The sequence below is a fragment of the Panthera leo genome, chromosome A2 (genome assembly GCF_018350215.1).
Source record: "Panthera leo isolate Ple1 chromosome A2, P.leo_Ple1_pat1.1, whole genome shotgun sequence".
NCBI classification, from domain to species: Eukaryota; Metazoa; Chordata; class Mammalia; order Carnivora; family Felidae; genus Panthera; species Panthera leo.
The window spans coordinates 51,565,925-51,579,493 of record NC_056680.1 but is presented as its reverse complement, the minus strand read 5'-3'; the positions used below and the strand labels follow the sequence as shown (position 1 = coordinate 51,579,493).

General features: G+C 54.1%; 1 protein-coding gene across 3 annotated transcripts in view; it reads left to right on the top strand.

Moving 5' to 3' along the window:
- The window catches only part of ATP2B2 (ATPase plasma membrane Ca2+ transporting 2), a 116,822-nt gene that overhangs the window by 42,053 nt on the left and 61,200 nt on the right, over nt 1-13,569 (top strand). For all 3 annotated transcript variants that reach the window (XM_042910839.1, XM_042910832.1, XM_042910843.1), the window contains exons 3-4: nt 3,134-3,391; nt 4,396-4,521. In XM_042910839.1, the coding sequence (XP_042766773.1) occupies nt 3,134-3,391; nt 4,396-4,521 (384 nt within the window). The remainder of the gene's footprint in view (nt 1-3,133; nt 3,392-4,395; nt 4,522-13,569) is intronic.

The following is a 13,569-nucleotide window of genomic DNA, read 5'->3' as shown; positions in this document are numbered from 1 at the left end:
TTCCCTGAGGTCACACAGACAAAAGCCGAACCTTACAAAGCCTCAGGTCCAGGGAGAGCAGCTGCGGGCTGCTCAGAACCTGTTCCTGCCCCAGCCCAAGGGGCCCCAGAGGAGACCTCAGCAGGGTCTGCCCAGTGCCCCCCTTCTTTCCATTTCCCCATCTCTTTTCCCTGATTGCATCTGGGGCAGCAGGAGTTGTTCCCAGGGTCCAGCAGTTCCTGGTAGCTGAAGGCCTAACCCAGCAATCCACAGCCCCACTCTGGCCCACCCAAGGCACAGAGTGACCATCAGACAGTTCTCGGAAGGAAGGAAAAACAAATGGGCTTTGGCCAGTAGAGTGCCCTCAAGGACCCAAAGGGCTCCTTGGTATGGAACCAGCAAAGGCAACAGGCAGGGTTGGGAGTCAAGGGAACAGAGTGTGAACCCTGCTCAGCTACCACCCCCTTGGCTTCCAGAAGCCAGTCCAGGGAGAGTAGCTCATGAAAAGGAGACCATTTATCTTGTACCCAACAGATGCCAGGCCCTTACTAGGCCCTGGGATCACAAAGTCATCCCACATTACAGCTGTCCAAACGGAGACTCAGACAGACCAAGTCACTTACCCAAGGTCACACAGCAGAGCCAGGATTCAAAGTCAGTCTTTACAATTCCAGACCCCAAAGGCTTTCCATGGTCCTTGGTTATCTCTGAGTGTCCTAAATGCTGCAGTGACTGCTGTCATCTGTAAATGGGGGGGGGGGGCAGGGGGGGGGAACCAATGAAATACACAACAGGGAAAGAGTAGTCTTCCCATTTACAAAGCACGTAGCAGAGGCAGAGAGTAATAAAAGTCCCATAAAGCAAAGAACAGGGGCTCTGTATCTCAAGTCACTCCCCTAAAGCCCAAAAGAGCACATTTCCATGGATTGGGTTTCTGTTTAGAAAGGTTCACCTGTGTTTCCCAGGCTTTGGGGCTTCTGGTGTCATTCATGATGGTGGAGAGGTGCCCTTGTTTGCCTCCCCCGGTCATCGCAGCTGAACTCCAGCTGGACGCCTCCATAGCTTGGGGCCCCAGGCTCCATCCAAGGCTGGCTGTGAACTTGAATGCATTTAGGCACTCTGCACACCGGATGACAAAAAACAGCAGCTTTCACTCTTTGTTGGCTATGTGCTCAGGAGGGTGAGTGCTTTACATAAAGGCTCTCCCTCTGTCCTCTCAGCCACCTTCGAGGGAGTGTCTGTCACCACCCCCATTTTATAAATGAGAAAACTGAGGCACAGTGGTTAAGTAGCCCGGTCATAGGCACCCAGCAGTGACTGAATCAAAGCTGGGATTCAAGCTCAAGGCTGGCCCAATGGCAGTTACTTTAGCATGATTATGATTATCATCAGCACTAAAGGCTGGTCCAGTTAAGCAGTTTAAGATTATTGCAAAAGTCTGAAATTTCAAAAGAAAAAAAGAGTGACATCGAGGACCTTGTGCAGTGATACGGTTGTTTACTAGTCTGCAGAGTGTGACTCGTTTGGTGAAAGCTGTGGAATTTTCTAGTGATACATACTGCTGGGCCACATGATTCTGTACCGTCCCAAGCTTAGGCCCACCAGCTAGCCTTGACCTCCACCCCTCCAGGGGCTGGAAAACATTCCCTGGTACCACTTGGCCTTCTGGTCATGTTGCTTCTGACCCTCTGGCTTCCCAGAAGCTCCTGCTGGGATCTCTCAAAACTGTTCTCTCTTCCTTGGGGCTGAAGTGGACTTCCAGACAGTTAGCCAAGGGTCTTTGGCAACGTGAGGCCAGCACATGGCAGAGGAGGCCACTGGGCTCAGGGACAGTAGGCAGACCAGACCCAGATTCCAGGCCTGGATTCAAACTCCAGATCTGTTGTATGACCCCAGGTGAGTTGCCAGCCCTCTCTGAACCACTTCTCTTGGTCAGCTTGAGAACTAAAGTGAATGCTTGGCACAAGTCACTTGTGACTGGTCCAGTCCCCTGCCCTGCCACCACGAAAGGGAAGCTCTCTGAGTTTTCCGGGGATGGATAGTCTGATGCTACTCGGGTCATTTTCCATAGAAAGGGCAGTTCACCACCTCCTGGTGGGGAAAAGGGGCTGGGCTAGTCCTGGCTGTCACACCTACCTTGGCTGTTCCCTCACCTCTCTGAGCCTTAGTTTCCTCATCTGTAAATGGAGGTAACTCTCCCTCTCTGGGTCCTTTGGGGGACACAGGAGGCAGGGTGCATGGAGGGGCTTGGAAAGACCCTAGGACCTAGTACTGCATGGGCAGGGCCTGAGGCTTTTGTATCAGATAGGCCTGCTTTTTTCTTCTTTGGTTCACATGGTGGGCCTGGCAGGCCTCAAGCAGTTTGGGGAACCAGACTGGGATGTTCAACAGTGCAAGAGTGTATGGGATGCACAGTCACTGTAGGACAGATGAGCAGCCTACAGCCTAGAGGGTGGCATCAAATCCAACCAGAGATGCAAAAGGGCTGTGTGCTAAGCTCTAGGTGGGGCTTTCACCTTCCTCTCCTGGAACCTAGAAAGAGGTCTCCGTGACTCCAGTTTTGCAGAGGAGGACACTGCAGCACAGAGAGGACGGTGAGTTACCCAGGATCACGGAGGGGCAGTGGCAGAATTAGAACCAGCTCGTTGGAGGTCGGGCCCGGCACCGTGGTTCCTGCCCTCCAGCCTGCTGTCTGCAGACCTGCCTCACAGTTGCTGGAAGAATGGAAAGAAAGCACATCAGCCAAACTGCGCTCCAGACCCTGATCAATACTGACTGCCTTCGTCCTGTTACATCCTCACTTTTTCTCTTTCTTCATGAATCAGACCTGCTGGGTCTGTGCTGGAGCCACCATGGACCTTACCTCACTGAAGTTCAGCCCTCACAATAGGTCCCCCAGATAAAGAATATCCATCCCTTTTTACAGATCTGAAAACTGAGGTTCAAAGAGATGGAATCATTTGTCCAAGATCCCACCCCTAGAACCAACACAGGAAACCGAAGGGCTCACCACCCAGACACATTGGATAAATTGGATCGTGTTCATCTAATTATCAACGTTTTTTACTTGGGGAGCTGGGATTTAAATCCAGGCCCGTGAGGCCCCGCCTGCCTGGCTGACCCCACCCTGCCTGCTTCCTTCTGCCCTCTGCAGGATGTGCGACGGCCCAGGGAGGGGCAGAGGATGAAGGGGAGGCGGAGGCGGGCTGGATCGAGGGGGCGGCCATCCTCCTCTCTGTCATCTGTGTGGTCCTGGTCACGGCCTTCAATGACTGGAGCAAAGAGAAGCAGTTCCGGGGCCTGCAGAGCCGCATTGAGCAGGAGCAGAAGTTCACCGTGGTTCGGGCTGGCCAGGTGGTCCAGATCCCTGTGGCCGAGATTGTGGTTGGGGACATCGCCCAGGTCAAATATGGTAAGCGTCCCAGCCACAGAGCCAGGTGCTAGAGCTAGAGTCTGGGCAGAGGCGGGACAGGACAGGCAGACCCAAAGAGGCTGGCCCAGGGAAGGGGGTTGGTTCCTGAAAGCTAATCCCAAGGTAGGATGTCTTCTGAGATCCTTTGGGAGGTAGAAGGCTACTTCTTGGAGGAGGTAGGATTCCAGAATCCATTGAAAGTCAGAAATGGCAGATACATGACACATGTGCTACCACTCTCAAAACCTCCACCTGTAACAGACATTACTAATCAATCACAATTCAAAGCCTAGATACAGAAGCCTTCTCAACATAATGCTCCAAGGACCACTGACACTCAGAATGGGTTTATGAGACGAAATCCCTTTCCCATCTATAATTGGGCTGTTGATGGATGGTTGTTGGGCTATAGAGGGTGTTGTAGGGAGTGGACGTGGATGGGCCTGTGATACTACCGTGGAGAGAGTGGTCAGGCTGGCTGGTGCCAAAGGGGGTATAGGTGAGATATGTCCTGGGTAAGCAGAGGCAGACGATGGGGAAGAGATTGGAGTTCCCTCTTCACTCCACCTTAGGAGGCTTGGTTTCCTCTGATAAAGTGACCTGTCATAGGGTCTCCTCAGCCTAGCCAAGACAGACTAGTCCCTCCTAGAAGAATTTCCCAAACCGTAGTTGAGACCAGAGAATGAATCATTGAGAAAACTGGACCCCAAATCCACACCAGGCCAAGAGAAGCACTTTATAAACAGAAGTACAAGCCCACTTGAGCTAGGATTGTTCTTGGGCCCAGCCTCAGCCCTCCAGGCCTTGTGCCATTCACCTTGGCTCCAGTCTTCAGCTGCCTATTGGCCTGTGATGAGTGCCATCTTGGTTCCAACACCCTGGGAGCTCTAGGCAGCTGGTCCCCAATGGTGAACTTGACCTTGCAAACAAACCTTCAAAGGAATGTTCCTAGACCCTCCAGCCACCTGAGACCCTGCTAACTCGATTGCCCTTCCTACCACCAGGTGACCTTCTCCCTGCTGACGGCCTCTTCATCCAGGGCAATGACCTCAAAATCGACGAAAGCTCCCTGACGGGAGAGTCTGACCAGGTGCGCAAGTCCGTGGACAAGGACCCCATGCTGCTGTCAGGTGAGATGTGGCCCAACGGTGGGTCACTCCCATTGCCAGTTCCTGCCTCTATGCTGTGGGGGGCACCTGTGTCCCCTTCATGAGGCTGGAAGTTCTCAAAGACTTTGTTCCTTGGCTTCAGATCTCCAGCCAGCTCAGCCCCAAATGACAACTCCCTCCCTTTCCCCCCAACAACCGTACTTTGAGCCTACTGTGTACTTAGCACTGCTCCAGGCCCTGGGGATAGTGCAGTAAAGAAAATCGACAGACAATCCCTGCCTTCATAGAACTTACTTTCTAGTGACTTGGTCTTCTGAAAAGTCAAATGCCAGAGGCTGTTCTTATCAGGGATAGGGAAGGATCGATCAGGTGACAGTTATGTTGAATACCTACCATGTGCCAGACACTGGGCTGGGTACTTGGGATACAGCAATGAATGAGGCTGACAAGTCCCCTCCCCTGAGAAGCTTGTGGTTCAGTGAGAAGCCCCAGACATTGTGAAAACTCCAGGAGGTGGTGGGTCTATGATGAAAATAAAGCAGAGCGATGGAAGGCAGGTGGCTGCGGGGGGCGGGGGGGCCATGTTTGAGGTGAGGTGTGAACGATGAGAGAGAGCTGGCCTAGTGACTATTTGTGGGGAACGTATACGAGGGAACAACAAGTGTAAAGGTCCTGACGCAGGAGGAAATTGAGTAAAATGGACGGGGTGGAGGGCCTCGATGCCACCTCTCGAAGAGTTAGTTTGGAAATGTTCTAAGTATGATGAGGGTCATCTGGAATAGTTTTAAGCAGTGAACTAGACACATTGCATTTGTAAAATCTCATTCTGGCTGCTGCAGGGGGCAAGAGAGGAGGTAGAGAGACCTCGCAGAGGTGAGGCACCTGCTGGATGAGACACTCCCTTCGAGGGGACACACAAAGGGTCTCATTGCTCAGCGCAGCTCAGGAAACATCATCTGAGAAGCTGCCCTGGGCCAGGCCCCCACAATGATTCTGAGCCTCCTCCTGACCGTAAGAGCCTCCAGCCTGTAGACTGCAAACAGCTCATTCCACAGTAGAGGAGTGAGAAGATGCGAGAAAGCCAGAAAAGGGACAGAACCACTTAAATTGGAATTGAGCTGGGTTTTAAAGGGTGAGTAGGAGCTCGCCAAGCAGAATTATAGAGGAAGGGCCTCAGAGCAGAAGCAAATGTGTGCAGAGACACAGAAGTCTGAAGGAATATGGGATGTCCTAGCAATACGCAGAGGACAATCAGCATGTCTGCAGGGTAGGATGGGAGAAAGGAGTGAAAATCGGAGCTGGGGCATTTATTTATCCAGAACATACGTAACCAACATTTGTTAGGTAGCTCCTGTTTGCCAGTGGTTGGTGGGACAAGTAAGGTCCCTACCTTCCTGGAGCTTAAAATCTAGTAAAAAGAAACAGACAATAAAGGAACAAGCAAGCAAATATGTAAGATAATTTCAAATATTCAGATGACATTATACCACTGTAATGAGATAGAGGTTCTGAGAAAGGGGACAGGAATCTTTTTGGTCAGAGAAGGCCTGTCTGAGGAGGTTTCTTGTGAGCTGAAACCAGCACAATGAGAAGAAATAACACTCCAGGTAGAGGGACAGGAAGTGCAAAGGCTCTGGGGACTAGGAGATCATATAAAGCCTTGAACTCCTTCTTGGAACTTAGGGCCACATCAGGGTTCATGTCACTGAGGCTCTGGTTCTGACCTCTGAGATAAAGTGGTTGACGGAGAGGCAATCATCCTTGGGAGAAGTGGCCTGGTGGGTCATCTGGATCAGCAGAAGTCAAGTGGAGGCACTAGGCCTGAATGGATGGGTGATGAAGGTTCCAGACAGTTTGAAGAAGGGAGAGGAGGGGTAGTTACCTCACAGGAGGCTAAGGAGATAAAATGTTCAGAATCACTGACTTGGTGCATCACAGACCAGCCAAGGAGATGGGCACAAGTACAGGGAGACTCTGGAAAAGACACAGACAGTGCAGAGATGGGATGGGAAGTCAGCTAGCCAGCCCAAGTCGAACCAACTGTTTGGGCCTTTACCTATACATCTAGCTGGAAGCCCAGGTAAATAGTATAGGCCCTGGGCCTCCAGATGTCACGAGACAGCAGCCAAGGTGTCTTGGGATGCCCCTGTGGGCAAGATACAGCAGGATGTGCTAGGGGCCAGGAGATTTGGGTGGGTTTGTGCTGATTGATGGGTTGCTGGTAGTCCAGTGGGAGGTTTCTGGGCTTCTCTGGAGCTCTATCCTGTTTCAGCATGGAAAGTATGCCTGTCAACTTTGCAGAGACCATGCATGAAGTGCAGGGGGATGGCAAAAAGAAAGCAAGAGTCAGGACCCACCAAGAATGCCAGAGCGCAGGGTGAGCTTGACTGTGAACTGTAGTGCTGACATTCTGAAACATATCTGCATGGGGCTGGGACGGCCGAATGATTCACGCAGGCTCACGGGGAATGGGGGGGGTGAGAAGAGCGTATAGGCAACCCTACAGAAAGCAGTCTACAGAAAGAGAAATTCTGTAACGAAACCATTCTAGGACAAAAGAGGCTGCCTGGCAGGTAGTGAGTTCCTGGTCACGGTTTGTGTGTAAGCAGGCCTGGACAGGCTGTGGGGTGTTGGGGGTGTTGTGGAGTGGACCCAAGCACCGAATGGGCACTGCATTCAATGCCCTCCCAGGCCTGAGAGTCACAGATTCATCACACCCATCCTCACCTTGTACCTCTGCTACAGGTGCACCTTGCTTTGTTCCCTCTGCCCTGCCCCTGCTGAGGTTGCTCCCCACTCTTAGATGGCCCTCTCCCTTCCTTGTTACACATTTAACTCCTGTTCATCTGCTCAGGCTCCACCCCCTCCAAGAAGCCTTCTCTACCCACCACTGCCCGTGGGCAGTCACCCCCATACAGCATGGCACTCACACACATTTCAGCCCATGACACCCACACTGTGCTTGGCCCTTTCGAGCACAGCCCCGTCATGTTGACCGAGTCTCTCACTGTGCAAACCATCTCAGATAAGGTAAAGAGTAAAATTCTTCCAGTTCTGCCTCCCAAAGAGATCTAATGATGTCATTCTTACGGGCCCCTTCCATCCTTGGCCGTATGCAGATAAACACACACCATCACCATTTGGATGCCCTTCTTCGTGGATCCTCTCTCCCAGACAGGTCCAGCAGCCAGGAACCCTGGTGTGAGGCTACCAGGAGGTCATGCCCCGCCCATCCATGGGTCCACATGGCGTGGGGGCTCAAGCACTGTCTGCCAGAGAGAGGAAAAAGGCTGGGGCTCTTGTAGAAAAAGCTGGGTGGGGCTGGACTGAGCCAGATCTGGGCTTTGGAATGAACTCACTGTGTGGCCTTGGGCCATGTCGCTCCACTTCTCTTGATCCATGAGGACAGTAGGGATGTTCTGGTGTGTGATGTAGGCAAAGCCCCTGCCTAGCCCAGTGCTAGCTGAGGGATGCCCACAACGGGTTGGTTCCCTTCCCTATTCCTCAGATGGAGCCTGGACTTGGGAGTGAAACAGGTCTGGGTTCAAATCCCCACTGCTCTCATTTGCTAGGAGCCCCTGGACAAGCTTCTTACCCTTTCGGAACCTCCATTTCCTTGCTTATAAAATGGGTTGACCCCAGCTCACGAGTCTTCTTTCATCTTGACTATCTCCCCCTTCCTCCTCTCTGAGATCTGCCCCATCCAGCTCCTCCCCACCTTCAGCCTGCATGAGCCTGCCTCCTCCAGGGGATTTTCCTCGATTGTTCTGAACTCTGGAGAACTGCCATTTGGATGCTCGTTTTTGTGCATGGACAGACACCTTGGTCGCCTTCCCTGTGCCGGAAGGCCTTGTTGGGCCTTCCAGTTGAATGACCCCTGGGGAAGACAGGGACCTGGCTGGGGGCACCTGCAGGGTCCTCATGGTAGCTCAGAAACCCCCCTCATGGCATCTGGCACAGTGGTTCAACCTAGAGGAAGGCAAGGAACTCTCTGCTGCTGGGTCACTTGGCCCAGCCGTGCCCAGCCTGTGACCCTGGACAGGTCTGTCCACCTCCCTGAGCCTCAATGTTGGGAGACCAGCTCTGTGCAGTGGGGGAGTTGGTCAAAGGCCCTTCCCCTCCCCCCCGCCCCCTGCCTACCCCACAGGGCTGTTGTGGGGACCACATGCATGGATGGACGGGACTATCCTTTGCAAATGGTACAGGCGTGAGGTGCTGTGGGATGGGGAGCAAGGACAGCGTTTGGAGGCAGAACACCCAGGTCCCAGACCTCTGTCAGCTCCACCTATGACCTCTGCCCCGCAGGTCCTCAGCCTCTCCATCTGACAAATGGGGACAGACCTGCCTTCAGAAAGACTCAGATGTCCCCAGTGTTCAGGCACAAAGAAAATCCAATAACGGCCTGGAGCTCGTCTCCCAAGATGGACAGGTAGACACAGGCCCGTGACTGAGGTGTCTTTGGGCCAGGCACGGTAGAATGCTTACGGGGCGCGAGCTCCCACCTCCATGGGGTCGGGCAGGGAGAGCGTGGGTGCCACACCAAGAGCATGACTACTTCTGGCTGCTGCCTGCAGAAGCACCCTGGCCCCAGTGTGGCTGCAGCATCCTCTGTACAAGGGGAACCAGAAATCCAGCTTTCGTGTATGATCTCACAGTGTTCAACTGTTGGCAAGAAATTCCCATTTTTTAAAAGCCTGTGTGTGTGATCAAGCAACATATGGGTGAGCCCTGGAGTAAAAACTCTGACCTGGGCCTTTTTTTTTGTTGTTGTTGTTTTTTTTGTTTTAGTTTTGTACTTTAAGATAATTTCCAACTTTCAGGAAAGTGGCAATACTGGTACAAAGAACACCTGAACGCCCTTCCTTCTGATTCAGCTGATGTTACCATTTTTGCCCCATTTGTTCTCAGGAGGCTCATCCTGTCTTGTGGTCGTGATGGCCCTTTGGCCCCTTCACACTTTATGTGTATCTCCTTTTTTTAATTTTTACCATTTATTTATTTTTGAGAGACAGAGAGAGACAGAGTGCAAATAGGAGGGGGGCAGAGAGAGAGGGAGACACAGAATCCAAAGCGGGCTCCAGGCTCTGAGCTGTCGGCACAGAGCCCGACGCGGGGCTCGAACCCATGAACTGTGAGGTCATGACCTAGCTGAAGTCGGACGCTCAACCGACTGAGCCACACAGGCACCCCACTTCATGTGTCTCTCCTAAGGAAAGGATATTTTCACACATAACCACAGCACAGCTAGCAATTCAGGAAACCCAACATTGATGTAATACCATTAACTAATATTCTGTACGTATTCGTGTCCATCAACGGTCCCCACGGCATCCTCCTGGCTGGGACCCAGTGTAGGCCCTGTGAGGCGTCTAGATGTCCAGCCCCTTCCGCCTCCTTTGACACAACAGCTTCCGTTCATGGAACCCCGTGGTCTCTCATGCCCCCAGGTCATGAATCCCTGTGAGAGCCCCTTGGAAGCAGCGAAATAAATGAGAAATAAATACCTAGACTTGTGATTCGGCAGCCTTCCTGGAGATTCGCTGATCCCTAGAGAACTGTGGTCTCGTCTGGATTTACACCTGGGGAAACTGAGGCCCAGAGCAGGAGTGTAAAGCGCCACAGAAGGCAGGGCCAGAACGAGACCCCAGCCCTCCAGCCTCCTAGCCCCAAGCTCTTCCCGTAGCCTCTATGCACAAGCCCACCTCTGAGGACACTGTGACTTTATGACCCAGCAGCAAGGCCTGTTTGAGATGTCTATCGTAAATTCCATTGGGAAACCAGCGACCAGGCGCCATCTATGTGGCCGGGAAAGGGGCAGGAGCCAGGGGGCCGGGGCAGGGGGGGTGTCCCCAAAAGCAGCAGGGCCCAGCTCCAGCCAGGCCCATTGGCTCAGCCCCCTGCACGACCCCCCACCCACCTCCACCACCCCTGGAGCCAGAGCGTTAACAGCACGAAGTTGCCCAGGACATCGGCAGACCTTCTCAGGCCTGCTGCCCCACCCTGCCTGCCAAGCAGAAGGCCAGGCACGGAGAGCCAGACCTGCCGCCATTGCCGCCGCCTCCAGGGAGCCTAGGACGACACCGTGACTGCAGGAAGTCCCAGTCTGCTGCTCGGCCCGCGCTCTCTCCATTACACTACCCTGCCTCTTCTCCATGAGAGGCAGCGGGGTGTAGTGGATAGAGCACGGGTTCAAGTCCCGGCTCCACCGCTCACAGCTGTGTGACCCTGGGCCACCACTCCACCTCGCTGAGCCAGAGAGGCCATGGGGAGGGGAGGGGCTTGGGGTTGTACTTGCACCAAAACCTACCTCACAGGGCTGTTGTGAGGAGGACAGTCTTGTGGGCGCTGAAATGCTTTGCAAACTGTCTAGTGCTCTGCAGGCATGTGTTATTACTGTTATTAACTGCGTTGATAACAATAATGATGAAGGAACTGCTCCTGGGCTGGGAACCGCATTGGCTTTGCTCGGAGCCTGTGCCTGGAGGCAGATGATAATTCCCAGAAAGGCCAGAAATGGCCTTTATCCTTTCTTCATATCTCTACCCCCAGAAAGAGACCTTTTAGGAGGTAAGACCTCTCTCCTCTCCTGTCCAGAAAGAGGCCTGGGAAGTCAGAGCCAGAAGAGCGAGGAGCCCTAGGTTTGAGCCCCCAGCTGTGCCCCATGTACCCATGTACCTCATGTACCCATGCCCTCATGTACCCATGAGGTACACCGTGCAACCTCAGTCAGTCATTTGCCCTCTCTGGGCGCAGAAGCCCCACTCTGTACAACTAGGCCCCTCCAGCTCTGCCACCAGAGGCTCAGTGCACCCCACTTGCCATTACATAAGGCTTCGGGACCGAGACAGCTGACATCTGGACGAGGCACAGTGGGGGCCATCTCCTGCTGCCCAGAGCCAGTCTGAAGCAGAGATGGCCTTTGAGCCAGCAGTTGGGAATGTTCTGGCCCACCCTCTGCTGCCTGTGTGGGGAGGAGATAAAGGTTCAGGTGGGACGGGACAGGCCATCTGGTTGGTGGAACACCCAGCATTCCCTGGGCCTGAGCTCCTTCTGTCGTGGACAGACGGCCGCTGGGTGGCTGACACGGTTTCCCCTCCATTCTCCTGCCTCCCACTTCACTACAGGCCTTCCCAGCGAGGTGGAAAGAACTGGCATGACACCCTCAGTCCACCCTGGCCCTCTCCCCCTAGGCTGAATGCGGGGATGACCTCTCCAGGCTGCTTCCCTGTCTGTAGAAATGGGGTGATGATGGTCGCTCACAGGGTGATTATGACAGCCAAGTGGAAAAAGCAGCTCAGACAGTATTTGCACAAGGGACTGCTCACTAAATACTAATTGTCTCCCTCCCTGCCCTGGAAATGCTTCCAGCGGCTCCCCCCTTGAACACCCAGCAGAGACCCAGCTCTGCAGCCCTCTCTCCACTCAGGCCATTACACCGTCCAGCTTCTCTCTTGCTCCTCCTCTCACGACCCTGAGCGGCTATCGTGCTATCCCACCTCTCCATCTTTGCCTGGGCTGTGCCCGCCCCCGCCCCCTGCCAGCCCACCAGGCCCTAGGTCTCTCTTGTCTTGCGTCGTTATTGATCTGTGTTCCTGTCTGCTCCCCTCACCCCAGCTGGACTGTGAGCTCCTGGAGGGCAGGGACCTCCCTTTGGGCCCTGCTGGCGTTGTACCACATCTGTCCATCAAGTAAATGAGCATGGTGTGCACAGAAAGTGTCACACGTAGTCGGTCTGTCTGCACGAGCCTCTACTGGCCCATCCAAACCAAGATCCCAACTCCCAAGATAACAGCCTTTTAATGGAGGCTGCCCTACGCCACCCAGGAGTGGCCCTTGTCTCTCTGGGACCCTGGGTGCCCAGACTTCATCACTCGGAGGTGATGACCTAACATAGACCACCCATTTTACAAAGGACAGACCGAGGCCCAGAGGGGAGAGGGCTGGCCTCAGGTCACACAGGAAATCAGAAGTAGACACCAGACCAGTTCCCAGGTCCCACCCTCCCCTCAGCTCACGGCTCTCTCAGTTTACCCACCCCCCATGTTTGTGTATTCCAAGGGGCTCTGTGAGACCTACAGGAGGTGGAGGCTGCAAGATGATGGCAGAGGACCACAGACAGTGAGGTCCTGGTGCAAGGCTCTGCCGGGACCCCCAAACCTGAAGGGTTCTCACCTCCACCTCTCCCCAGAGACCCTGCCGTTTTCCTGTGGAAGATTTGGTCAACCTTGACCCATATGCCCGTGGCTCCACCACAGCTGCGGCCCTTGGGGTTAAACATTGCCCTTTGTGGGGTAATCTGGGGCTGGGGTGTGATAGCTGAAGGGGGTGACCTGGTCCATTCAACTCCTCCTCTAGGAGGAGGGTGCAGCCAGCCCCTGGGAGGGGAGATGGACGGCCCAGTGCGGCGTGGGGATGAGTGCTAGGCAGGGATAAATCTGACCCTTTGCAAAACCATAAGGACAGTGTACGAAGGGTGTGGAGATTTTCCATAAATGTAACACGTACCCACCACAGAAAATGCACAGCAAGGAGACAGCAGTAAAAAGGGGCTGGAGTTTCCAACTATGAGCTGGGATCTGCTAAGAGGAGACTCACAGTCCGAACCTACAGCAAGTAGTTCGCAGCCTATGGGGGAGCCAGGCCTGGAAACATCCCCAGGGGAAACTGCAGGGGGTGGGGCAATCCAGAGGAGAGAGAAAAAGTCCCCTTGTGGGGATCAGGGAAGGCCACCTAAGAGGGACATTTGTCCCAAGCCAAGAGGAGGAGGTTTTGGACCAGAGGAGGGAGAATGCCACTTGGGGGGTGGTAACTGGGTGAGCAAAGGTGGGAGGCTGAACACAAATTTCCAGTCAGCTGCCCGCTCGCAGGGCAGAGGCCACAGGGCAGAATCGGAGGTCAAGGGTGTGGAGCAGGCTGGGGTCTCATCCAAAGCCTGCTGAGAGGTATTTGGATTTTGGAGATGATGTCAGGGGTGTCTGGGCTGGGAGACAGTGGTTAGAGCCGTGGCGGGGGGGACCGCTGGGGCACAGGGGGAGGGAGGACCAGGGCAGGGGCGGCTGATGCCCCCCA